Source organism: Euleptes europaea, chromosome 1, assembly GCF_029931775.1.
Source record: "Euleptes europaea isolate rEulEur1 chromosome 1, rEulEur1.hap1, whole genome shotgun sequence".
Lineage (NCBI taxonomy): Eukaryota > Metazoa > Chordata > Lepidosauria > Squamata > Sphaerodactylidae > Euleptes > Euleptes europaea.
In genome coordinates, this window is record NC_079312.1 from 125,319,395 (window position 1) to 125,345,529 (window position 26,135).

The window sequence follows — 26,135 nt, forward strand, 5'->3', positions numbered from 1 at the left end:
TTTAGGGATATACTTTACTTTGATTAGACTATCCTATAGATTTTGCCTGACGTCGTTTCTAGGCAGCTCTAGGTCTTGTGATCTTGGAAGTAACTAGATACCACATTCCTCAATGGAAAGGTAATTCCGAAGATACGCTGCTTACTGGTGAAAGCCTGTATCAGCCACAGACAGCGTGAGCTGGCTGATTCATGGCCCCCCGATGCCAACCTTCCCAAAGCTTCCATGTGTGCATTATGAATACACAGTATTACAAACCTGCTTTTATACTTTAGGCCTAGCTTTTCCAGAAGAGCAATTATGCAAACTGAACACATAAGCATACAATAATAATGATTACAGGCATTACAATACCCCCCCCCAAAAAAGCCAGTTGTAATAGCTGCAGACTAAAAACAGCATTTAAAATAATTCTCAAGTAGCATTTGATAGTTAACAATTGAGCTGCTATTTTGGTTGAACTTGGTTATTTCTCAGCATAGGTTTTGTTCTTTTCATTAGTTGCTACTACTAGTTAACTTCCAGGTGGTAGCTAGAGTTCTCCCACTATTACAACTAATCTCCAGCCAATAGATATCTGTTCCCCTGGAGAAAATGGCAGCTTCAGAGGGTGGACTCTATGACATTATACCCCATTGAAGTCCCTCCTCTCCCCAAACCCTATCCTGCTCAGGCTCCACCCCCAAAATTTCCAGGTATTTCCCAACCCAGAGCTGGCAACCCTCTATCTTCCCACTCCATGGAGCAATATTTGAAGTCTTCTCCAATTTAAGTGGCTCTTTCATTGGAAGAAGCCTATGTGAAGGATAGTTGGATCTACCACAAGGTTTCTAACCCACTTGAAAAAAAACATAAAGGTGTAGTGGAACTGGGGTTGCCAGGTCCATCTTTGCCACTGGTGGGAGGTTTTGGGGGCAGAGCCTGATGAAGGTGGGGTTTGGGGAGGGGAGGCACTTCAATGCCTAGAGTCTAATTTCCAAAGCAGTGATTTTCTCCAGGTGAACTGATCTCTTTCGGCTGGAGATCAGTTGTAATAGCAGGAGATCTGCAGCTAGTACCTGGAGGTTGTAGAAAAAATAGACACCACTGTACTGATACTACAAAGTTAGGAAATTAGTACAGGAGCAAAACTATGTATAACAAAGTGCAAAAATATTTTATAAGCTACCACATAACATCATACATAGTGGCAATCTATCATCAAACAGTCAAAATCCATAGTTCATGGCATATCCTGGTACATTCCTTCCAAAATACGCATAAGACAATATCCAGCTGGTATCTTCAACATGTGAAGTCACAGTAGAAAGGGGATACGGCCGTTTCAACATTGTTCTGTTCAGTACTTCCTCAGTCCCCTCTAGACCCATATATAATAAATCACATACAATATTATACTGCACATACATACAAAATATACACACACATATATACATGCAAATATAATCATATACTTACAATTAATCAATCTTATATTATTCCAGCTTCAATAATTCATGACTGCATTCTAACATGCCGGATAGTCGCCAAGTTCCACGTAGGGATACAAACAAAGGTAGCAGTGTCACCACCTACCTTGCTACAAGCTAGATAGCTAACCGGGGGTAGCTTCTAAAATATTTTTGCACTTTGTTATACATAGTTTTGCTTCTGTACTAAGTACAGCAATATCATTGGTTACAAACAGTTCTATTTGGAGCCATCATTTGCATATTGGTTAACGTTTTACAACATTTCTACTCATTTCTAATTGGTTCTTTTATAATACAATCTAAAATATCATTGGCTAAAAACAGTTCTGTTTGGAGCCTTCATTTGCGTGAGGGTCAGCGTTTGTCTATCATTAATCATTACTTTCTCCAAGGAGGCCCCCGTGGTCTGGCTCTTTCCAATGACCTCACTGCGTTCCTTTCTCTACCATCCTGTACCTGCTTACCTCGCCCGCACGACTCATCTCCCCTCCCTTTGCTTTCATGAACTCAGTTTGAACTTTTAGTGTTTCAATACTTACAGCCACCTCAATACCCCATTGAAATCCCTGCCCTCCGCAAACCTTGCCCCTCGGGCCCCACCCCCCATATCTCCAGGTATTTCCCAACATGGAGCTGGCAGCCCTATTGGAAGCATCTCTGCAAATCCGACACACATGCAGTCTAGGACAAGCGGCCAGAGTGGTACACACTTTCGGTATTCAATACTTTGCATCCCAGCCAATTAGCTGTAGCTCTAAAGTAACTAGACTAGACAAAACAGAGGGGGGAAATGACCCAGTATCAAAGTGTGCATTCCAGTATCATACCGGTATCAAAGTGTGCATACCGGTGTGCATACTGATATGCACACTTTGAATGTAATATCAGCCCGTTCCAAAAAGAAATAATTCAATTGCATTCCTCGGATGTGTGCTTTTAGAATTCAAAACATGTTTTAGTAGCAATACGATATCATGGGCACAAAGTCCATTAGGAATACATCTTAAAATACGTACCCGGGCTGATACAAAATCATTCTGTTTGTTAATATATGCACATGTGTGCATAATATATTTACTAGACCACTGAAAAAGGCCTGGGGGACAAAACACATTTAGCACGTGGTTTTAGATTATCAACCCTGTACTTGCTGTCATAAGGGCTTGTTTTTAATATATGCATGAGCACTTTGTAATAAATATATTTCATTGTTTAATTGAATTTTATTTCACCCAACCTTTTGGGTACCCAGCTCTCAAGTAACTATCCAAGTGAGAGCCATAACTATGTGGTACCCAGATCAGCTGTGCTTTGGCATCAGCTCCAGTTAGGGTTGCCAGGTCCCTCTTTGCCACTGCAAAGAGTCCAATTGTCAAAGCAGCCATTTTCTCCAGGTGAGTTGATCATTTGTAATAGCAGGAGGTCTCTAGCTAGTACCTGGAGATTGGCAACCCTAGCTTCAGTAGAGAAGGCTGTGAAGAGCAAATGTCTGCAAGGTACTTCTGGCTGGAGAAGTACTGAGACAGTGAGATTGGAACAAAGAGAGAAAACAAAAACAGCTGCGAAAATCCAGAAGCTGATTCAGTATCCTGGGCAGCTAAGGAGGCCCCTTTATTAAGCCTCCGGTAAAGTGATCTTTGTCTGTTACGGCAGCTGTCTAAACTGCCAGTGGACGTGGCAGTCCTCCAGATGTCCCCAGATAATTAAGCTGCGCCTCCTCCCACTGGCAGGAGAGTTTCCATGGCCCTCTTTCCCAAAAGGAAGACCCCTTCCTTGCTATTTGTGCGGACGCCACGCTCAGAGCCACAGCAAACAGCAGGAGAGCACGAGCCCAAGGGTGCCGCAGCCCGTGACCCGGAAAAGCTGAGCGGCTGCGCCTTTGCGTGCTGCTTTGCCAAGTGGGTCAAGCCTGTCTCTTTTTTCCCTAATGGGGTTTTCTCTCCTCTGCTTTCCTCCATCACGTTCCAGCTTACAGAAGGGAGACTTGGCTTTAGGACTCTATGGCAATTTCGGTATGGCAAGGAGATGTTTTGTGGGGCTGAGTGGATCCCAGGTGCCATACAGCTAGGGTTGCCAGGTCCCTCTTTGCCACCAGTGGGAGGGTTTTTTGGGGCACAGCCTGAGGAGGGCAGAGTTTGGGGAGGGGAAGGACTTCAATGCCATAGAGTCCAATTGCCAAAGCAGCCATTTTCTCCAGGGGAACTGATCTCTATTGGCTGGAGATCAGTTGTAATAGCAGGAGATCTCCAGCTACTACCTGGAGGTTAGCACAGGAGCGAATTAATATAGCAAAGTGCAAAATATACACTTTGTATCCCTGCTGGGAACTAGTGAACTTGTTACAAGATGTTGTAAAGGATTATACTGACAAAAGATGTATCCCTATGGGGAACCAACCAATCATCCTGATGTACGATATTGTAAGAATTTTATGTTGGAAAAACAGTAACAGTACAAGAACTTTTGTTGAATTGTTTAGAAGTGGGACTGAAGAAGAATTCGAAACGGCCGTATCCCCTTCTGCTTTCTCTGATGGTACCAACTGGACCTTCTTTTCTGTTTTCCATCTTATGGATTTAAGTGGAATTCTACATTTGAAACTTTAGGATTCACATCCAGGATTAAATAAGATTTTTTCCTTTTGTATATAATTGTTTGGGATAGTCACTATTGTCTATATATATTTGATGTTGTGATATTGTAGCACTCAATATATTTTGCACTTTGCTATATTAATTCGCTCCTGTGCTAATTTCCAAACCTATAGGTATAAGTACAGAGGTGTTTTCTTTGTTAGTAACTACCTGGAGGTTGGCAACCCTACATAGAGCACACCTTGACTGCAGGAGATTTCAAGCTGGGCATGGGTACCACAACCTATGTGGGGGGAAGTGCATTGTGAGCATGAGAAACCCTACCAGCCTAGGGTTGCCAACCTCCAGGTAATGCAGGAAAGGCTGGCAATAAACAACTGACAGAACTAGTGATATAACAAAGTGTATTCAGTGCAACAAATAGGACTAACAAAGCTATGTACAAAATATACACAAAACTCTTTCAAAAGTCCAAAGCAGGTACAATTGTCCAAGAAATGCTATGATAAGGATGCAACAAGAGACATCTTCATACAGAGGTTGATAGGAAGACGATCGTTTCTTTTTCTTCTTCAGTTCCGTTCAATTAGAATTTTTCAATAATGCACATAAGAACATCCAACTTTCATTCCATTCTCCTCTGAGGATGAGTAAACAATGTGAATTACTCACATTATCCCGTCGGGAACAGTCAAACCAGTAGAAACGTCTGTACAACTATGTACCTTATATGATGTATCCTGTATTGGAACCCCACTATTTTCAGTATATATAGTTGTTTACTCATCCTCAGAGTAGAATGGAATGAAAGTTGGATGTTCTTATGTGCATTATTGAAAAATTCTAATTGAACGGAACTGAAGAAGAAAAAGAAACGATTGTCTTCCTATCAACTTCTGTATGAAGATGTCTCTTGTTGCATCCTTATCATAGGATTTCTTGGACAATTGTACCTGCTTTGGACTTTTGAAAGAGTTTTGTGTATATTTTGTACATAGCTTGGTTAGTCCTATTTGTTGCCCTGAATACACTTTGTTATATCACTAGTTCTGTCAGTTGTTTATTGCCAGCCTTTCCTGCACTATCTTCCTTACCTTCGGTATCAGTGCAGAGGTGTTTATTTTGGTTGCTCAACCTCCAGGTAATAGCAGAAGATTCCCTGCTATTACAGCTGATCTCCTGCTGATAGAGATTTGTTCGCCTGGAGAAAATGGCCGCTTTGCCCATTGGACTCTATGGCATTGAAGTCCCTCCCCTCCCCAAACCCCACCCTCCTAGGCCTCCACCCCCAAGATCTCCCGCCGATGGCAAAGAGGGACCTGGCAACCCTATACCAGCCCCACCCCTAAGATTGCCAGCTCCAGGTTGGGAAATAACTGGAGATTTTTGGGGCGGAGCCTGAAGAAGGGGGGTTTGGGGAGGGGGAAGACTTCAATGCCATAGAGTCCAATTGCCAAAGTGGCCATTTTCTCCAGAGGAACTGATCTCTATAGGCTGGAGATCACTCTCTATCGGCTGGAGGTTGGCAACCCTATCCACCCCCCAAGACAGCTTTCCATGCTTCCAACTGTACATTAAGTAATTTCCCATTCCTGTGAGCAGCCTAGGGATGCCAGCCTCCAGGTGGGACCTGGAGATCCCCCAGAATGGCAGCTTATGTCCAGTTACCCTGGAGAAAATGGATGCTTTGGGGAGTGGACTCTGTGGCATTGTACCCCACTGAGTTCCCTGTCCTCCCCAAGATCCATCCCAACCTGGATCTGGCAGCCCTACCCCCCTTTCACCTGCTGGTGGCCAGGAGGGACCTGGCAACCCTAAGTGAACCCCTGGGCTACATCTAAAGCTCCCATTACCTTAATATGGCAGAAAGGAGGTGCGTGGAGATTGGAGGCTTGTTATTGGCAAGGTCACAGGCACTACGCTGCACACACAGTCTACACACGACTCACAATGGAAACACTACTGGATTATCTGATCCTGCAAAGGTGTCATTTCATTTGAAGAATCACTCTCCCACCATAATTGAGAAAGTGGCCACATTCTTTCAGAGCGTCTTAAAAGTACAACATGACAAAACTCAGGGATGAATATTGTTGACAACTGTAACATTATTTGAGCTACATGTAATATTTTATTGTATAATTTAAGTTTTTTTAATTCCATTAAATGTTTTGGTATTGGGATTGGACTCACAACGGCAATGACGGCACTCGCTAGGGTGGGGTGGAAAAACAGTATTTTCCCCTCAGTCCAGCCGCCTCCCTGGTGGGTTTCCTGATCCTGATAAAGCCTTATTGTTTTTAGCGATATGCTCCTCAAATTCTCATGTTGACTGCCTAATTGCCCTTTAATATATGTTTTGCCAGAGCTTATGCTCCTCCTGTGTTTCTAATTTGGAAGAGATTTTTATTTTTAAAGGAAGCCAGTTTAGCTTTCATGGCTTCCTTGTCTCTGCCAATTAACCCCACTGGCATTCTTGTGGGTTTGATGATACCTTTCCTAATGTGTGGTAGCATCCTGCCCAAGACACTTCATAGCAGAACTAAAGACCAAACCTGCTCTCCCTCAGCCAAACTCTGCCACACCATTTTCCCTTATAGGAAACCCGAGATGAAGCACAAAAGTGTCCCAGGAATTCCTTGAGTGATTGTGGGCTAGTCGCTCCCTCACACTTAGCCTACCTCCCAGGGCTGTTGCGATAATAAAATGGAGGGAAGGACCATATACACGGTCTTGAGCTCATTGGAGAGTGAGCAGGGCAGAAATCACAGAAAGAGCACCTAGAGACAAAATGCCTCTCAGCTGAGCCTACATTTATTGGATTGTATTAATGTAAATCAGGGATGGGGAACCTCAGGCCCGGGGGCCGTACGCGGCCCACGAGGACATTTTTTGTGGCCCTCAGGAGCTCTGGGGCCCTGCCGTGGAGGCGGGGCACAGGGCGGCCCTCCCCGAGGGTGTTCCTGGGGCCGCGGCTTACAAGGGCGCTGCGGCCCCCTTTGGGCCTCCTCTCCGACTGTCGGCTGTTGGTCGCGAGAGGAGAGGGGAGGGACGCTTCCCCCAAGGCTGCCCCCTACAGCCGCGGCGTGCAGGAACGCCGCGGCACATTGTAAGCCCCTCTCGCTGCCTGTCGGCTGTTGAGCAGCGAGGGGGGGGAGAGGCCGGAGGCTCCCGGCGGCAGAGCATGCATGCGGGAACTGATCGGGCTTCGGGGGGGGGGCTTTTGTGGACTCTGGGGGGGGAGGGCATGGAGACTGGGGCCCGGTCGCGCGGGGCTCCGTGCGCCGCCGTGTGTGTGTGTGGGCAGGGGAGGCGGGGAGGCTGGGGCCTGGTCGTGCAGGGCCGGTGTGCGCGGGTGTGTGTGTGGGGGAAGACTTTTCTCTCTTTTCTTCCTCTTTTTCTGTCACTCTTTCTCCTTTCTCTCCCTCTCTTTCACCCTCTTTTTCTGTCTCTTTCTTTGTCTCCTCCCGTCCTTTTCTTTCTTTCCCTCTGTCCTTCTTTCTCCCCCTCTCTCCATTTCTTTCTCTCTTTCTCTCTCTTTCTCCCTCCCTCCTGTTTCTTCTTTCTCTGTTTTCCTTCCTCCCTTCCTCCCTTGCCAATCGACTGCAGGCTGCTCCCCCCTGGTGCCTCGTTTGCTCGGGCCCACCGCTGGCTGCCCTCCTGCCTGGAAGGGGGGGAGTGGGGGCGCCCCGCAGGCCTTCTCTGTGTGGCCTCCCCTGGGGTTGCCAACCTCCAAGTGGTGGCTGGAGACCTGGCAACCCTAGCCTCTCCCCCCCCCACCAGGAGATTTACACCTGGTATGGCCCCCGAATGATGTTATAAATGTGCAAATGGCCCTTGGCAGGAAAAAGGTTCCCCACCCCTGTTGTAAATGCAAACATTTGGGGAGATTTGCAGTGCAATCCTTAACAGAGGTACACCCCTCTAAGTCCATTGAAGTCAGTGGGCTTAGAAGGGTATAATACTGTTTAGGATTGTGCTCCTAATCATGGATTTTTCATGCAACACCATGTAGCTCAAAGATGCAATTTAAAATGTCTCTTTTGCAAACACAAGAGTGATTCCTAATCTAGTCTACATGGAGAAATGCATCACATGGACATGTGGGTCTAATTTGTAAGAACTGCATCAGAATCAAAAGGTCCCAGTAGTCAAGCACTTTATCACCACTGTGTTTAGGTAGATACCCCTGGGAAATGTACAGCAGGGTACAATGGAAACTCCCTGCTTTTTGTCACAATAAGCTTTAACTGAGTCAGAACTCTATTTTACTGATGCTTCATATGTGTGTGGCACTTAAGAGCAGTTTGGTTTTCCCGGAGCTGGCAACCCTCCCTCCCTCACAGAAATACTGAACTTGTGATGGTCTTGGACATAGGTCTTCCACTTCCCTGTCTGTCTAAGGTGATCTTGTGGACCAGGGCTTTTGCTCCAAACGCTATCCTTGTCTGAGGAATATGGAGCCGAGAAAGAGAGCATGCTGGACATCCTAGCCTTCTGAAAGGGCATTCAGTACTGGCACAGCTTTTAAGAAGCTCATGTTTTCCAAGTACTCACAGTGTAATATCTTGCAGTACTGAAAATGCAGTGTGTGTCCCAGATAATGCAATCATTTATTTCATATAGCGTTATAATTAGAAGGCACCTAAAATGAGCCAAAGGATTCCCCCATACAGTCAACAATTAATCTTTAAAATTCATTGCCATGTGATGTAGGCTTTCACATGAACTCATAAAGTTGCCTTATACTGAATCTGTCAGTGGCTCTCCAGGGGTCCAGGTATGGATCTTTCTCATCACCTAATACTGGACCCTTTTAACTGAAGATGCCAGGGACTGAACCTGTGACTTTCTGCATGCCAAACAGGTACTCTACCACTGAATCACTGGAGATGGCCAACAACTTGTTTAAAAAAAAAATTATTTTATTCCATTTATACCCTGCCCTTTCCCAGCAAAACCAGGCTCAGGGCAGCTAACAATGATAAATTTTCACTCAGGCCTGCAAAAATTCAGTTTACTGAAATATCACAAAAAGCAGAACTGATCCCCTGCTGGACGTAGCTATTTCTAAGTTGTACTTGCACGCATGCACACCCCTATCTGTCTAGAAAGTACTTTGCATTTCTCATCCATTCTTGCAACATCTCTATAATATGTTCCAGTCTTGTCAGCACTGGGCCATATCTGTTGGACGATCTGGCGGGTGTACAGGGGCTCCATTCAGCTGATCAGCTTTAGGTGCATCTGCTTGCCTGAGCCTCTTCCCCCCCCCCCCCCGGTATCACGCACATCTGGCAATCACAGCAAGAGAGATGGTTAATAAAGGTAAGGCAGATGAAAGATTCTGCACATTGGACGAGGACCAAAAACGTAACCGGTGGGATGAAACTACTCAGTGCCGCGGCCAGAACATTACAATAACAACCACAGCCATGTACAAAGACAGCATTTCTCTGGTCTGGTGTATCCTTGACCATCTTGCCTCTGGCATTCTTTCCAGAACTATGCGTAAGTAAATCCCAGCTTGGTGGGTCATGCTTCCTCTTCCCCCAAATATGGGCTGGGGGAAAAAGATGAATGAGGAGGCTGAGAGAGCTTCCATTTTTGGAAGCATGGTCTAAAATAGATGTGTGTGTGGAGGAGGTGGAGATGGCAGGGCGTGAGTCTGGCTGGTGAGTCAGGGACCAGAGAATGCAAGAAGCAACCAAAAGCCAGATAAATAATACACATTTTCCAGTGGTGACACCACTTGTCCAAGATGCAGCAGTTTTCTAACTTTTATCTCCAACTGCTTTTAGAGTTCCCAAGACCTTTCCAGGAAGGAGGCAACATCTGTTTTAGCTCCTCTTTCTCCACATTCTTGATGAAGGCATACCCCTTATGCCTGTATTCGCCGCCTTTGTCTCTTCTCCGTCTTGACTCTGTCTCTCTAATTGAGGTTGGCAACCTCCTGTGGCTCTTCCTCTCTACCAGCACTGTCCTTTACAAAGAGAGCAAAGCGTAGCAGCCGTAAAGGCCCCGTCCCGTTGAATGAAACATGGGAGAGGAGATGAGCTGGTGACAGGCCCACACACCATCTGAAATCTGACTGGCTGTTCCACTCCTCTCCAGGGATACGGAGCCCCGCAGAGAGAATGTGTGGTACTTTCCGCCTTGTTGTTGCACGTTCCTGCACCTAATTGCTAATGGAAAAGTAAGTGTGTGTGTTTAGGGTTGCCAACCCCCAGGTGGGGGCTGGAGATCCCTCGGAATTTGAACTGATCTCCAGACGACGGAGGTCAGTTCCCCTGGAGAAAATGGCTGCATTTGAGGGTGGAGTCTATGGTATCCTACTCCACTGAGGTACCTCCCCTCCCCAAACTCTGCCTTCTCCGGGCTGTATTCCCAAATCTCCAGGAATTTCCCAACTCAGGAGTTGGCAACCTTAGTGTAGTTGTGCGTGTGTGCATTCACTTATTATATGTGCAAGAGGGGACTTTTTGATTGGCTGACTAGGGAACCTCCAACCACCAACTCTTCAGTGATTAGGGTTGCCAACCTCCAGGTACTGGTTGGAGATCTCCTGCTATAACAACTGATCTCCAGCCGATAGACATCAGTTCACCTGGAGAAAATGGCTGCTTTGGCAATTGGAGTCTATGACATTGAAGTCCCTCCCCTCCCCAAACTCCGCCCTCCTCAGGCTCCACCCCAAAAAACCCTCCCACTGGTAGTGAAGAGGGACCTGGCAACCCTATCTGTGATGTCGTTGCATGCTTGGAAGTGAAATACAAAGTACCTCACGGCACAGACTTGCAGTGTATATTAATATTGGTGTGGTGAAGCCCCTCCCCCTCCAAACTCTGGGATTTGCAGTAGAGTTGGAGAAAAATGTTCTGCACCTTTAGCAGAGGCTTAATGGGATGTTATTTACCAGGTGATATTGTTGACCCCCTATGCCACGAAAAGCCCCAACAGCCCCTTCCCACACATGAAGCCCTTACGAAAGGGACAAGATGTTTTTGGCAACCTTCATTTGTAGTTCAGCAAAGGTTTTGAAAATTGTGCTGTTTCCTAGATCCTTCACAGAATTACTGTTCCCTAAGACAGGAAATAACTGTTAAGCCAGCTTTAGTCTGTTGTATTTTATTTATTTATTTTTTGCTGTCAAGTAGCTGCAGACTGACCACGACCCAGTAAGGCTTTCAAGGCAAAAGACATTCCCCAGGTGGTTTGCCGCTGCCTGCCTCTGCATACCAACCCTGGACTTCCTTGGTGGTCTCCCATCCAAGTATTAACGAGTTGAGCTTCCAAAATCTGGCAAGATGAGGCTAGCCTGAGCGTTGCAGATTAAAACAATCTATTGTCTAGATATGCCTTATATGAAGAAGTGGTTATTTTAGTAGTTTGGATGATGGCTGCCACTCCGGTCTTGATTTTGCGAGCAGCACACAGCCAAAGGAATGGCCTTTGGCTCAGAATGCTGAGTGACCTGCCACTCACCTGAAAAAGCACTGGAAAACAGCAATGTCTAGAAAGGAAGGAAAGCCTATCATGAATGTCTGCTTGCTCTCAACAGAACCCAAAGGGGCATGCTTGTGATTCCCTTCCCTTTTCCTTCTTGAGTTAGGGAAAGTAGCATTTAGAGCCCTCTCAGGAGTACACCATGAATAGGGTTGCCAACCCCCAGGTGGTGGCTGGAGATTGCCCACTATTACAACTGATCTCCAGGCAACAGAAATCCGTTCACCTGGAGAAAATGGCCACTTTGGTAGGTGGACATTATACCCCATTTGGTAGGTGGCATTATACCCCATTGAAGTCCCTCCCCTCCCCCAACCCTGCCCTCCTCAGGCTTAGGGTTGCCAGGTCCCTCTTCTCCTCTGGCGGGAGGCTTTTCTGTGTAAGTGTGTGTGTGCACGAGCGCATGCACCGACGCACGCACGTCACTTCCGGCTTAGAACTGGAAGTGCCGCCTCACAAGGGGCCTTATACCTCTTTGTTTGAGTGGTAAAGCGGCCCTTTACCACTCATCTAAGAGGTATAAGGCCCCTCGCGAAGCGGAACTTCCAGTTCTAAGCCGGAAGTGACGTCCATGTTTGCCCGCGAGACTCTCAGGTGGTCGGCGGGCAGAGGAGTCAATTGCCGGGGGTTTGCCCGCCACCAGCGGGCACCTGGCAATCCTACTCAGGCTCCACCCCAAAATCTCCAGGTATTTCCCAACCTGGAGCTGGCAACCCTACCCATGAAAATGGTCCCTGTGCAAAGAGCCATACCATTCTTATAGGACAATTCTTAGCACCCTTCAAAAGGCCTAGAAGGGTGTAACTCTGTTTAGGATTGAGCTGTTAAAAACATACTGGCTCGTATATGAACCATATTTCAAATGAGGAGAGCAGTAAGGAACAACAACATAGTTCCCTCTGGGATTCTTCAGGCTTTCAAGTAAATAAGAGGTGGAAGGATTTTTTTTTAAAACACTTATCACAGCCAATCTTCCTTTGTTAAGAGGGTAAGAATGGCCCAGAAGCAGCGCTGGAATGGAAAAGGTCAAGAGAACACCGAATTCCAGCACAAACATATTTTGCCTTCCTTCCCTCTCTGAGGAATTACATTGGTCGTTCCTCTCTAAAGTACCTTCTTCATTTTGCTGCTCACATTAGAAGAACAACAGATGACAACTTCTCCAAAAGGATATAAATACAATTAGCAGAATAGTTTCAGTGGTAATTACGATTAGTGCTGGTCTTATCCCACTAGTCGTATGAGAACGTTTTTGCAGCTGAAAACAGGTTTGGGGTGAGTTCCTCTTGGATACTGAACTCCCAGAGCCTCAGCCATCTGTATAGTTTTCCGCTTTGCCTGTTCTCACATGAGGCTGCCTTAGACTGAATCAGACCATAGATTAGGGTTGCCAACCTCCAGGTACTAACCAACAAAAACAAACATCTCTGTACTGTTACCATGGATTAGGAAATTAGTACAAGAATATGCTGAGATCTGCAAAAACAGTTTGCATTGGAAAACCAAACAAACAGTAACAGCAAAGTGCTATATACAGAAGTGACAAATCACATCAGTGAAGTGCTATGTACATAAATTGCCATAAGCATATACAGCAATCTGGGCATATATTTTTCGTATCCTAAATGCAGGTAGATGTTCAATGGATGTTCATATTACTGCTACACTTTGTATCCCTTGAGCAACCTGTTACAGTCTTTATAAGAAGCTGTGCACCTGGTCTGCTTTAAAATTCTTAAGACAACTGTACTACAGATCTTTATGAAAATTGAATATAGCAAGACCATGTATCCATATGAGGAACTTATTAATCTTCATTGAAGTTAACACATACACTTATGGTGAAATATGTGGGACTGAAGAAGACTCCGAAATGATCGTATCCCAGCATTCCATCTTGTTCTTCAGTAATATGAACATCCATTGAACATCTACCTGCATTTAGGATACGAAAAATATATGCCTAGATTGCTGTAAATGCTTATGGCAATTTATGTACATAGCACTTCACTGATGTGATTTGTCACTTCTGTATATAGCACTTTGCTGTTACTGTTTGTTTGGTTTTCCAATACAAACTGTTTTTGCAGATATCTCAGCATATTCTTGTACTAATTTCATAACCTCCAGGTATTAGCTGGAGATCAGTTCACCAGGAGAAAATGGCCGCTTTGGCCATTGTACTCTATGGCAGTGGTGTTGAACTCATTTGTTACGAGGGCTGGATATGACATAAATGTTACTTTGTTGGGCCGGGCCATGTGTACCATGAAATTGAATGCCAGGGACCGGAGATACAAACTTTATAGAAAACACAGGCAAAGCCAATTAACAATAGTAATTTTTACTTTATTTTTTACTTAAAATGCAAACATGCTTAACCCAAGAACACTCTTACAGTATTTTCTTTTATTTAACAGTCTTTGAACATTGACACTTTGGGACTGGGTGGGGGTGGCTGCCTCGGCTGGCTCGTGGGCCGGATAAGAGCTCTCAAAGGGCTGGATCCCCCCCCCCACCCGGGCCTTATGTTTGACACCTAGGGTTGCCAGGTGCCCGGTGGCGGCGGGTAAAATCCCGCCAATCAACTGGGTTGCCCGCCAGCCAGCTGAGGGCCAGCGGGCTCAGTGGGCCCACCCGCACGCTCTCCAAACCCGGAAGTGATGTGGACGCTCTGGCAACCTCGGCTGAAACTCTATGGTAAGCATAGAGTTTTGGCCGGGATTGCTAGAGCGTCTGCTTCGCTTCCGGGTAGACCCGGAAGTGACGCAGGCACGTTGCGCAGGGTGCACGTCCATGTCACGCCAGGCGCATGTGCGCACATCGGCCGCAGCCCACAAAGCTCCCGCCGGTGGAGCTGCGGGGCCTGGAAAGCCTATTGACACCCCTGCTGTATGGCATTGAAGTCCCTCCCCTCCCCAAACCCCGCCCTCCTCAGGCTCTGCCCCAAAAACTTCCTGCCGGTGGCAAAGAGGGACCTGGCAACCCTACCATAGGTGAATCTAGCCTAGAATTGTCCACACTCAGACCACTTCCACATGGAAGTTTTGCTTAGCTTCCTTAATATGGTGCAGTTTTTTGGTCATCTCCACGTGTCCAGTTTTCTTGTCCGGCAATCTTTCCAAAACCTGGTTTGGTGCATTTCTTTTTAAGGAACGATCATATCCGAGTGACTTGCATGGTGTATGGAAGAGAAGCTGTGAGTTTTTGCAGCTCTTTGCCTGTCCGCCACACCTGCCATATCCCCCTTCATACTACTGGAGGGCAGCCATTTTCTCCAGGCGACATAGATCAATTCACCTGGAGAAAATGGCCGCTTTGGCAATTGGACCCTATGGCATTGAAGTCCCTCACCTCCCCCAACCCCACCTTCCTCAGGCTCCGCCCCCACAATCTCCAGGTATTTCCCAACCTGGAGCTGGCAACCCTACCGCTCCCCCATTTCAGGCTCATCCCTTGAGCCCATTTTTGCTGTTACCATGTTTTACAAAATAGTAGGTGTGCCCTCTGAGATTTGTTACAGTGTGGATCTGTGGCTTGTTGAGCATTGCCTTGCTTCTGCTGTGTGGAGGGAAACATAAGCAAATAGGGGGGTTTTCTTGATGTTGACTGTTTTTCTGTGGGACCTAAGGAGAATTCTGCCTCTGAGCCATTATGCTTTGTGATACGTGGCGGTTCAGTTTGTTTCGTAAGGAGGCTTTGTAGTCTTTACAACAAACCTGTGTTTAATTCTCCTGTTGCAGGAGGAAGACCAAGAATCAGAAATGGAGAAACTGGTGGTGAGGGAACCCGAGTCTGAAAATGGTAAGTTCTGGGCTGCATCGTGACTGGTGGCAGAAATCTGAGCAATGGAAGCCTTTGCCAGCGATGCAAAGAATATCTGTCATGCATGCAGTTAATGTAAAGAGCCATTTTAAAAATCAAATGTACATTGATTTCCTGATGCAAGAAGTACAGGAACCTATTGTGAAAACAGCCTTAGTTCAAAACTTGTAATGTAAAACAGCAAGTAGATCTGTGGTGTGGTCTCAATTGGAATTCCATTACAGTTCTGGTCACTGCATCTCCTAAAATCAGGAAAGGTGAAGACAAGATAATCAAATGTATGAAAAGGCTACAGTGTACGAGGATTTTTTAGAACAACTAAAAGGGGACATAGTAGAGGTCTATAAATTTATGCATGATATGGAGCAGGTGGAGAAAGAGACTTTTTTCTCTCCTGTTATACTAGAACTCCGGGCCAACCCAATGAAGTTGTTGGCAGAAGATGCAGTAAAATAAAAGTTCTTCACACAATGCAAACTAACTTATGCAATTCACTGCCAGAAGATGTTTAGATGGCTTTAAAAGGGGACTAGTCAAATGAATGGAGGGTAAGTCCATCAACAGCCTTGGTGGCTAAATTAAACCATGAGGCACACCAGTTATTAGAGAGCAGCAACTGGGGGAAACTTGTCCTATCATGTTTGTGGAGGCATCCGGTTGACCATTGTGGGAAATAGGATGGTGGACTAGATGGACCAGCAAAGCTTATTCCTGTGCTCTAAGGTTAGGAAGGCCTTTTATGCATGGTTGTTTCCCTCATGGTCACCCCTCTGATGGTTTTAATTTTTTGTTTTGATTATGCATGCTGTTTCCGACCATCAGAGGTCGCCTCGCTCTCTCCCTGCGTTTCTGCGCCTTTTGCCTGTGCTTTCAAATGCTTGATAAATGTGGGCAAAACGTGCGGACAGTGAAGCGACCTCTGACTGTCGGAAATGGCATGTATAATCAAAACAAAGACCTGGAGTAATTGGAGCAGTGATGGCAAGGGAAACAGCCATGCATAAAAGGCCGATGAAATCTCTTTTCACAGGATATATTAATTGTGTTGATTTGGTTATCAGGACCCTTTTCCTGGATGCTCTCTACAATCTGATTTCCCCCCAGTCCTAACCTAAAAGTAGTCCTAAATAAACATGAACTAACAATATCTAATGAAAGAGGCCAGTAGTGCTAATTCCATTGACTTCTGAAATCTCATTCAGATGAACTTCCACCATGTGTCTGAGCAGGCCTTTTTCTGATGGCTTCCTGCTTTTGGCCAACCAAGCAATTTTTGGAAATCTGACAGCCCTCCCCAAAGCTGAAGCTTACCCTTGTTTTTTCTCATGAACACATGAAGCTGCCTTATACTGAATCAGACTCTTGGTCCATCTAAGTCAGTCTTGTCTACTCAGACTGGCAGCGGCTCTCCAGGATCTCAGACTGAGGTCTTTCACATCACCTACTTGCTTAGTCCCTTTAACTGGAGATGCTATGGATTGAACTTGGGACCTTCTGCATGCCAAGCAGATGCTCTGCCACTGAGCCACAGCCCCTCCCTAATGTACAAGGGGATTGTGCAAAGCATTGTGGAGCAACTGGAAAGTTCCCTAGTGGCAAAACTCTGTTGTGTTGCTACCGCATTGAAAGAACACCAGAAACCCTACCAAGAAACTAGGAATGGCATAAGAACATTAAGGGGGATTTTTGTTTTGCCTTCCCCCCTCTGGGCTTCTGATGCAACTGAAGGGAGTGATAAAGAACTCTAGTGTTTAAGATCAGAACTTGATGTATTTTATGCTCAGGCCTCTCTCCTGACCCAGTAATGATGAGAGTCCGGCGAGCTGTCGCTTTCCATTTTTTCCTTCCTAGCAGAGAAGCGGAAAGGCAGAGGGGAGGAGGAAGAATGCGGCAGGCCAAGCATTCCCCTCTGTGTCCATCAGAGCCCTGTATGTATGCTGTGCATGAGCTGGAGAGCCTGAGTCGAATCCTGGGTTCTACGGAAGGACTAGAGCAAAGCTGTCACTTTCTATAAATATGGCTCCCGGTGAAGCAGGCCAGGGCACGGCACTGCCACATTCCTCTCAGGGGAAGGCAGAGGATTAGCTGCCTGCCCCCGAGCGGCTGAGACTCAAAAGCAAGCTGCTTCCTCCTCCTGATTATTGAGCTGTTAATTCTTTCAGTCGCAATGCAAAGCAGGAGGAGAACAAAAGGCAAGGATGCTGCTGGGATTTTTTTGGGGATGGGTGGGGGTGAAACCTGGCAATTCTCCATGCATTCTCTGTCAGAAGGCCAGTGTAATAGGGGAGGGGAGAGAGATCCTTAGGATAAATTAGGGCGCTGTCAAATTAAACCGTGCAAAGGATGGGGAACTGGGTGCTTGCCAAGGCTGTAAGTTAATGGCCAAGTGGATGGATGTCACATTAATGCAGCTGCCAAATCAGCACTGCCCTTAATTCTGTGAGGCTGTATGCAACAGCCAGGCTCTGGGGGGCTCTTACAAGATTCTTTGCTATCATCCTACATCCCTTCCATGATCCCAGGACAGGATTTTCACATAGTAGTCATCCCAGCTCAATTGAAAAACAGATATTGGGGCTATTGTCATTTTCTATATGGTTACATTCCATCCTCTTAGAATAAGGAAGCCCTATGTGCATTTCCTAACTGATTCTAGTTCTGCTGGTGACATTGCTTTACAAAAGGCTTGAACACTTGGCTACTGCTTGAAGCATTTTCAGTGGGTTTTTATTTAAAACAAACAAACAAACAAACAAACAAACGGAACAGCTAACAAACAAAACTGTATTCAAAAAGACCAGCTCTAGGTATCTCATTAGGAGCTCAGTTTTCATTTTGTTTAAAATTAAGTTCTAGTCCTCATGGTTTCAGAGAAAATGTCGAAGTCTAGGGATGTGCACCTTAAAAACCGCATTGTTTGAATTTGGATTTTGGGAAGAGCCTCCATGCTGGTATTCAGGGGCATTCAAGTCCCCTGATATTGTCCTGGGATTCAGGTTCAATTCCCCCCCCCCCCAGGATTCTGGAATTGTTCAAGTTCCGTTATTCCCTATGGGGGACACTTTTCAGGGAAACCGTAGTGGCTGTTTTTCAGCCAAATGAAATGAAAATTGTAGGAGAGCTAGTGCTGCTTGTCCTCTAAAGATCCCCCCAGTTTCAAGCAAACTGTACCAAGGGGTCCTACTCTATAGGCCCTGAACAAGGTGTCCCCAGCCATCCTACTTGTCTCAGTTGTTTCCTATATGGGGAAAAATTTTAAAACCCAATAGCCAAATACACATGAACAACCACTGGCCAAAAGCTTCCACATACAAACAGAACCAACAAACCCAATAAAACCAACGTCAAACCAGAGAATCAAAGCAAAGTCACAGGTTTAAACAGGAAATGACACAGGACACTCTAGCATTCTGTATAAACTGTATGGTAAAACCATAGAGTTTTTGTAAAATTCTAGGGCATCCCCCATGGCACTTCCAGTTTAAATCAGAAATGGCATAGGCATGCTGGCGTAACATTGGCATACTAGGCCCCTCCCCTAATTACTCTTGGGGGTTGCCAGCTGCAGCCTGACAACCCTGTGCCTTAACTGGTGGTGCTCCCTCATGTCCCTACCCCTCCAACTCCTGCCAGTTGCCAGGTCGTGCCTGCCAACTCTGTTGTCAAATAAATTGCCCATTCTGGTTTCAAAATGAAAATCTTTAAAATCAAGGCCTTTCTTGAAGCCCATCTTCCTATCTCAATGACATTCCTCAACACTCAGCTCAAAGGTTTTTTCAACTACTACCACCATCACCTTCTTTTGCTTTACCCCAATTTTCAAAGCTAGCCCAGATACTACTTGCCAGCCCTGGAAGGGATCTCTGGAGTGGTTTATCAGGCATTGTGTTTAAGAGATTAGTTGATTAGAAAATGATTAATTGACTAACTTGAGAGGGTATCACAAAAGCTTCATCCAGCACAGACAGATTGTAACATACAAAACATGTATATGATTAACACCTTTCCAGGCAGTTTTTGCAAATCCTAAATTTTACACAACGACCCAGCTCTGATAACTTGATATCATGTATCCCATCAAGGGTTGCCAGCTTTTTGATTTGTCTCTACAGCTGTGCTTTGAACAGTAGTTCGGTGATTACACCCATCTCCATGCCATGAAAAACTTTGTAGATCAAACAGACCAGACTGGGGTTCCCCCCACCCCGGTCAATTAGCAACCCTAAATCTAATATCTTGTCCCAATGTAACTGAGGAGTCACTAGGGAAGGTCTATTTTAGAAGCTTTTACAAAACCTCTTTTTATGTGTGTGTGTGGGGGGGAGGGGAGAATCACCGATGTTGGCTTACAAAAGTGCTGTTAAACAGCTGTTAGAAATTTTTTCTTGTCGTTGCATTAGTTGAAAGAAGATTTATATACTCACTTAGCACATATTAGTATCCCACCCTTCTGCTAAGGAGCTTAGGAGGATATACATGGGGGCTAATACATTTTATCCTGAGCCCGACCCTTTGATGCAAGTTAGGCTGAGAGACAGCGACTTGTCCAAGACCAGGGGGTGAGCTTTACAGTAGACCAGGGATTTGATTCCCAGGATTCCCCCATCCAAGGCCACCTGGCTGCACTGCCGTCTAAACATCCAAGTGCTACTCTTCCCCCCACCCACCCACTGATTAATACATCAGTGCCCATTCCTTGTGGCACCCCTGCTGTGTACGCCTTGTGCAAAAGGGGGAAGAGAAAATGCACCCTCCTTGCCCCACTTTCTTGCTGTCCCCCCGAGGCCCCCATGCACAACCACAATCCTATTGTCTAAAGAGGATTATAATTCTGATGGATCATCTTTAATTCTTGCACATCATGGCCACAGGGTAGGGTGAACATTATTCCTGCTTGTTAGAGAAAAGAAGAAAAATGAAGAACACTGTGTGTAAAATTGCTGAAGCTCAGATCGGAAACTAGGAGTCGCCCCCTTTCTTTTTTGGTCCCGATCCTCTGCCTTTAACAGCATATTCACATCAGAAACTAAGCACATGCATTTTATCTTCATGCCAGGAAGTTCCTTCTGGTTTATTCCTGTGTACTCGGACGCTGTTAAAAGCACAGAAGCAGGGACAAGATGCCTGGAGAACACATCCTAAAAAGATGCCTGGAGAACACTGATTATTAGCGTTGCCAGGTCCCTCTTTGCCACCGGCGGGAGGTTTTTGGGACAGAGCCTGAGAAGGGGTTTGGGAGGGACTTCAATGCCATAGAGTCCAATTGCCAAAGCGGCCATTTTCTCCAGGTGAACTGATCTCTATTGGCTGCAGATCAGTTGTAATAGCAGCAGATCTCCAGCTAGTACCTGGAGGATGGCAACCTTACTGATTATAGTGGCCAGATCTAATCAGTTAGAAGGCTCTTGTGCCTTAGCAAACAGAATTTTGCCCCATAGCAGTTGCACCTGGCTGCGCTCCCTAGAAACACTTGCTTCAAAGTTACCAGATGCAATAGGAAGGAGGGTGCCTATGCCATTAATAATTCCTCTGTAGAAAGGAGAATATCACAGGTGCAGAGCAGAGGGGGAAATCCAGCTCTTGAACCTTCACTTGTAAGGCAAATATGGCCCTCTCCAAAGACAAAAAATTGGCAACCCCTATATAAACCAGCAAAAACCCTGGCTACACAAATCCCACCACTTCTGAAATACTCCGGATGGAGAAATAAAGGTGGTTCATGACAGCATCCTTTACCTTTGTGGCTTGCATAGAAGCCAGTCAACTGTGAAGGTGTTCCAAAGATAGCAAACTTTTAATGATTATCTATTTTAGCATCAAACTGAAATGTAATAACTTGCAACCACACGTATAACTGAGGTGTAAGTGCTGCCCATATAACAACTTTCCAATGACTGTTCCTTCAGCGCCTTCCAGAAAGAGTAATTGAAACAGCATCAGAATCTAGCAGGTGATGCCCAGTAAAATGAAAAAGAGAAAGTCCAAAACCAGCTCTTAAGGACTTGCAGATAGGGTTGCCAACCTCCAGGTACTAACTGGAGAGCTCCTGCTATTATAACTGATCTCCAGCCGACAGAGATCAGTTCACCTGGAGAACATGGCTGTTTTGGCAACTGGACTCTGGCATTGAAGCCCCTCCCCAAACCCTGCCCTCCTCAGGCTCCGCCCCAAAAACCTCCCGCTGGTAGCGAAGAGGGACCTGGCAACTGTACTTACAGAACATCTTTCTTCACTTAACGCTATGGAGCAGCTCTTTCCTACTGCTGCTTAGTACTTTATATCCTTCCTTTCGGTTTGAGCCTGTAAGCAAGTGATCAGAAATCGCAGTCAGAGTAGACTCCAGGCTGCTGACTTTCTGTTGGCGGCTGGCTGACTGAAAGAGTTTGCAGCTGATATAATGCAGGAACAGCTTGATTTAGCTGCATGTGCTCCATGACCACCCTGTGTGCAGACTCTTTGGAGCCATGCTCTCAAAGTTCAACTCCCATTCCCTTTTTTATAAGGGAATCAAATGATAGCCATCTGCTTGAAAGGGATGGTAACACCGGTTACACCTAGACAAATAGATTATACAGCTGAGGCAGCCTATGTGGGTGGCACCCGCTGTGCGGCTGTGTGAACATTTTAAGTATAACATAGTAGGTAATGAAACAGAGTTCTCACGGGAGATGGCAGAGCTATTCTTCCTTAGTAAGGCTCAGATTGGTGTTGCGGTGGCGAGAAGCAAAAGTGATGACAAGGATTCTGCACCTTAATAATTCTTTAGGTGAGGGAGCTTTGTAGTAACTGTTTTGCAGGTTTGATAAAAGGTGAACCTCCTTTCTTACACAGCAGTTAAGAGTACAACAATCCTGCCTTCCATTGCATCTGGTTGCCCTATGGACTGGGTTAGTCAGTACTTTATTCGCTTAAACTAAAGGTCGTTGTAACCTAGGTGTGCTGCATGTATAGGGTTGCCAGCTAAGGTTGCCAACCTCCAGGTAATTAGCAAAAAGTAGACACTGCTGTACAAATGTTAGTCACAACCCAAAAAATACAGTCACAATTTTATATAAATGCAAATTCTTTGTTACAAAATTGTCAACACACAACACACCAACTAGTGTATACATACAAAGTATCAAAAAGATACAAAATCCTTCTTATATCAGATAAGTAATATAAATATTTTTGTTTTCACTCTTATGTTAACAATATTGTCCATAGAAGTCTAATCATATATGAATTCTTGTTTCAGACGCCAGGTAGAAGAGGAAGAAAATGGAGAAAATGACCGCTTTGGCCATTGCACTCTATGGCATTTAAGTCCCTCCCCTCCTAAACCCCGCCCTCCTCATGATCTGCCCCAAAAATCTCCCGCCAATAGCGAAGAGGGACCTGGCAACCCTATTGCCAGCTCCGGGTTGGGAAATGCCTGGAGATTTTTGGGGTGGAGCCTGAGTAGGGTGGGGTTTGGGGAGGGACTTAAGTGCCATAGAATCCAATTGCCAAAGCAGACATTTTCTCCAGGGGAACTGATCTCTATCGGCTTAGGGTTGCCATCCTCCAGCTACTAGCTGGAGATCTCCCGCTATTACTGATCTCCAGCTGATAGAGATCAGTTCACCTAGAGAAAATGGCCACTTTGGCAATTGGACTCTATGGCATTGAAGTCCCTCCCCTTCCCAAACCCCACCCTCCTCAGGCTCCGCCCCCAAAACCTCCTACCAGTGGCGAAGAGGGACCTGGCAACTCTATATCGGCTGGAGATCAGTTGTAATAGCAGTAGGTTTCCAGCTAGTACATGGAGGTTGGCGACCCTAAACATCAGGCACAGTCTTTAGCACTGATCTCTCTTTGAGTACTGGATTTCTGTATTAAAGGGAAAGATTAGGACCAACCTAAGACAGGAGAAATGGTTCCTTAGGTGCCCCTGGTAGGAAGGGCGGAGACTATGAGGCTTCAGTCCCTTGAATAGATCTAAAATCTTTTGCATACAAGATGCCAGCATTACATAAGTACAGGCTGCTGTTCTCCCCCACCCTCCATGCCTTGAAGGAAAGTTTTTGATAATAATTCAGGCCTATTAAGGGGCCAGGGAAGGCCAAGAAGTGGAGGCCTCCAGCAGAACCACATGGGCTTGCATTGTTAGCCAGCAAATGCTGTGCTTCCCTAATGTGTTGTGTTCCCATGCATTTTGTGTGCCTGCAGCACCGCCCAGGTTCTAAGCTTCTGCCCATTGCAAATGGATGTCTCAGCTGGCACGTCCTTACCTCTACAGAGAACAGCCCTTTTATTATAGCTTGATTCAGGAGGGGGAGTGGCTCCCCCCCCCAAATAACAACTTGATTTTAGGTAGAAATTCAGCAGGAGCTTGTGCCAACTTTCAGCAACAGAGGCCCTTGCTTGATCAGCTGTGGGCTTCAGGCCAATCCCTTTCAGTGTGCCTGGCTGAAAATGCAGTGCAGCACCATAAACATTTCTTTCTTCTTTCTCACATATGTAATATGGCTGCCAACCTCCAGGTGCTAGCTGGAGATCTCCTGCTGTTACTACTGATCTCCAACCGATAGAGATCAGTTCACCTCGAGAAAATAGCCGCTTTGGCAATTGGACTCAGTGGCATTGAAGTCCCTCCCCTCCCCAAATCCCGCCCTCCTCAGGCTCCGCCCCAAAAATCTCCAGGTATTTCCTAACCCAGAGCTGGGAACCCTGCATATGTACACTCATCCTTCCTCCAAGGAGCTCAGGTTGCATTCATATTGTTACATAATCCCTATTTTGTCAAGTGGACAGAAGTTGCAAGAGCAGTGCTACCTCTGTTGATTCCCTTTAGATGAGAGAGAGCACTGGAAACTTATGTCATTTTGAAGAAAAGAGGCATTCCTACAGGGCAGTGGGCCCATTAACCCACATCAGATCATGAGACAGAGATCCAAGATACTTCCATCAACTCACAGCTCTCTGTCTGTCTTTATTTTCAAATCCAGACCTTCTGTTTCTTCACACACTTGTTCCTGCCTTCTGTTGACACTAACTAAGGTGGATATCTACTCTCTCCAGTACCAGAGGCAGAGTGCCTCTTTATATCAGTTGTCAGAGAGCATCGGCAGGAGGTTGCTGTTGCAGTTACCCTGCTTGTCAGCTTCCTAGGGGCAGTTGGTCAGCCGCTGTTAGGGTTGCCAGCTCCAAGCTGGGAAATACCTGGAGATTTTGGTGGGAAGGAGCCTGAGGAGAGCAGGCCTTGGGAGGGGAGGGACTTCAATGGTGTATAATGCCATTGAGTCCACCTTCCAAAGTGGCCATTTTCTCCAGATGAACTAATCTCTGTTGCCTGGAGATCAGGTGTAATCCCAAAAGATCTCCAGGCCCCATCAGTAGGTTGGCAGCCCTAGTGACTGTGTGAACCAAATTTTGGACTTGATGGGCCTTTGGTCTGATTGAGCATAGCTTTTCTTTTATTCTTATGACACCTTCTCCAAGACCTCATAGATACTTAACAGAGCTAACAAGGGACCATTTCCTAACACTTAGTACCCACTGAAGAAATGTCAGCCATTCTCAGCCATAATAGAAAGGAAGGATCATCCATAGCATTATTTTCTCTCACACTCTTTTTATTCTCACAGCAGTTTCTTATGTTACGTTAAGATAGTGACTGAAGCAGGGTGATCCAGTAAGTTTTCTGGCTGGCCAAGGATTTCAACCTAGACCTTCCAGTCCAAACTCTGTACACCACACTGCACTGGCTGTCAGTGAAAAATTATGCTTTCAAGCATAGGAAATTCTTGACAAGGTACAAGGAAATTGCCATGAAAATCCTTGATAGTTCCATCAAGAAATGGGAAATGATCACAGAGGCATCAAGACAATCAGCCATTTTGAGCTGGAAGAGGGAAGCATAGGGTTGCCAGCTCCGAGTTGGAAAATACCTGGGGATTTTGGGAGTGGAGCCTGAGGAGGGCAGGGTTTGGGGAGGGGAGGGACTTCAATGCCATAGAGTCCAATTGCTAAAGCAGCCATTTTCTCCAGGTGAACTGATCTGTATCGGCTGGAGATCAGTTGTAATAAGTGGGAGATCTCCAGCTAGTACCTGGAGTTTGGCAACCCTGGGGAAGCAGAGTGTACTCTTGTCTCCTTTAAGCCCATTTATGGTTGCAATGCTAAAAGGAGCATGAAAGAGTTGTAATACACTCCCTCGTGCAGTAGGACTGTGTATGTGTACACACACATATGCGCACATGTGCATGAGGTGGCAGCCTAATCAGCGGGGGATAACAAAGGGAGAGAGGGAGAAAGAAATGGAAAGAGGGGAAGAAAGAAAAGGAGGGAGACAGACAAAGAAAGGGACAGAAAGAGAGGGAGAGAGAAAAGCCTTCCCCACACACACACACCCGCCGGCCCCACGCGACCTGGCCCCAGCCTCCATGCCCTCCCACCCCCAGAGTCCACAAAAGGCCCCCTGAAGCCCGATTGGCTCCTGCGCGCATGCTCTGCCGCCAGGAGCCACGGGCCTCTTTCCCTCCTCCCTCTCACTGCTCAACAGCCGACAGGATGCAAGAGGGGCTTACAGTGTGCCCCGGCATTCCTGCACGCTGCGGCTATAGGGGGCAGCCTTGGTGGAAGCGTCCCTCCCCCTCCTCTCGCCGATCAACAGCCGTCAGTTGGCGAGAGGAGGTCCAAAGAGCGCCGCAGCGCCCCTGCAAGCCATGGCCCCAGGAACACCCTCAGGGAGGGCCGCCCTGTGCCGCGCCTCCTC

At 46.2% G+C, this 26,135-nt stretch overlaps 1 protein-coding gene across 1 annotated transcript in view; it reads left to right on the plus strand.

The window, feature by feature from the left end:
* MXRA7 (matrix remodeling associated 7) overlaps positions 1-26,135 on the plus strand; it is a 94,701-nt gene that overhangs the window by 29,121 nt on the left and 39,445 nt on the right. The window contains exon 2 of the mRNA XM_056860873.1: positions 15,316-15,376. Coding sequence (XP_056716851.1) covers positions 15,316-15,376 — 61 coding nt within the window. The remainder of the gene's footprint in view (positions 1-15,315; positions 15,377-26,135) is intronic.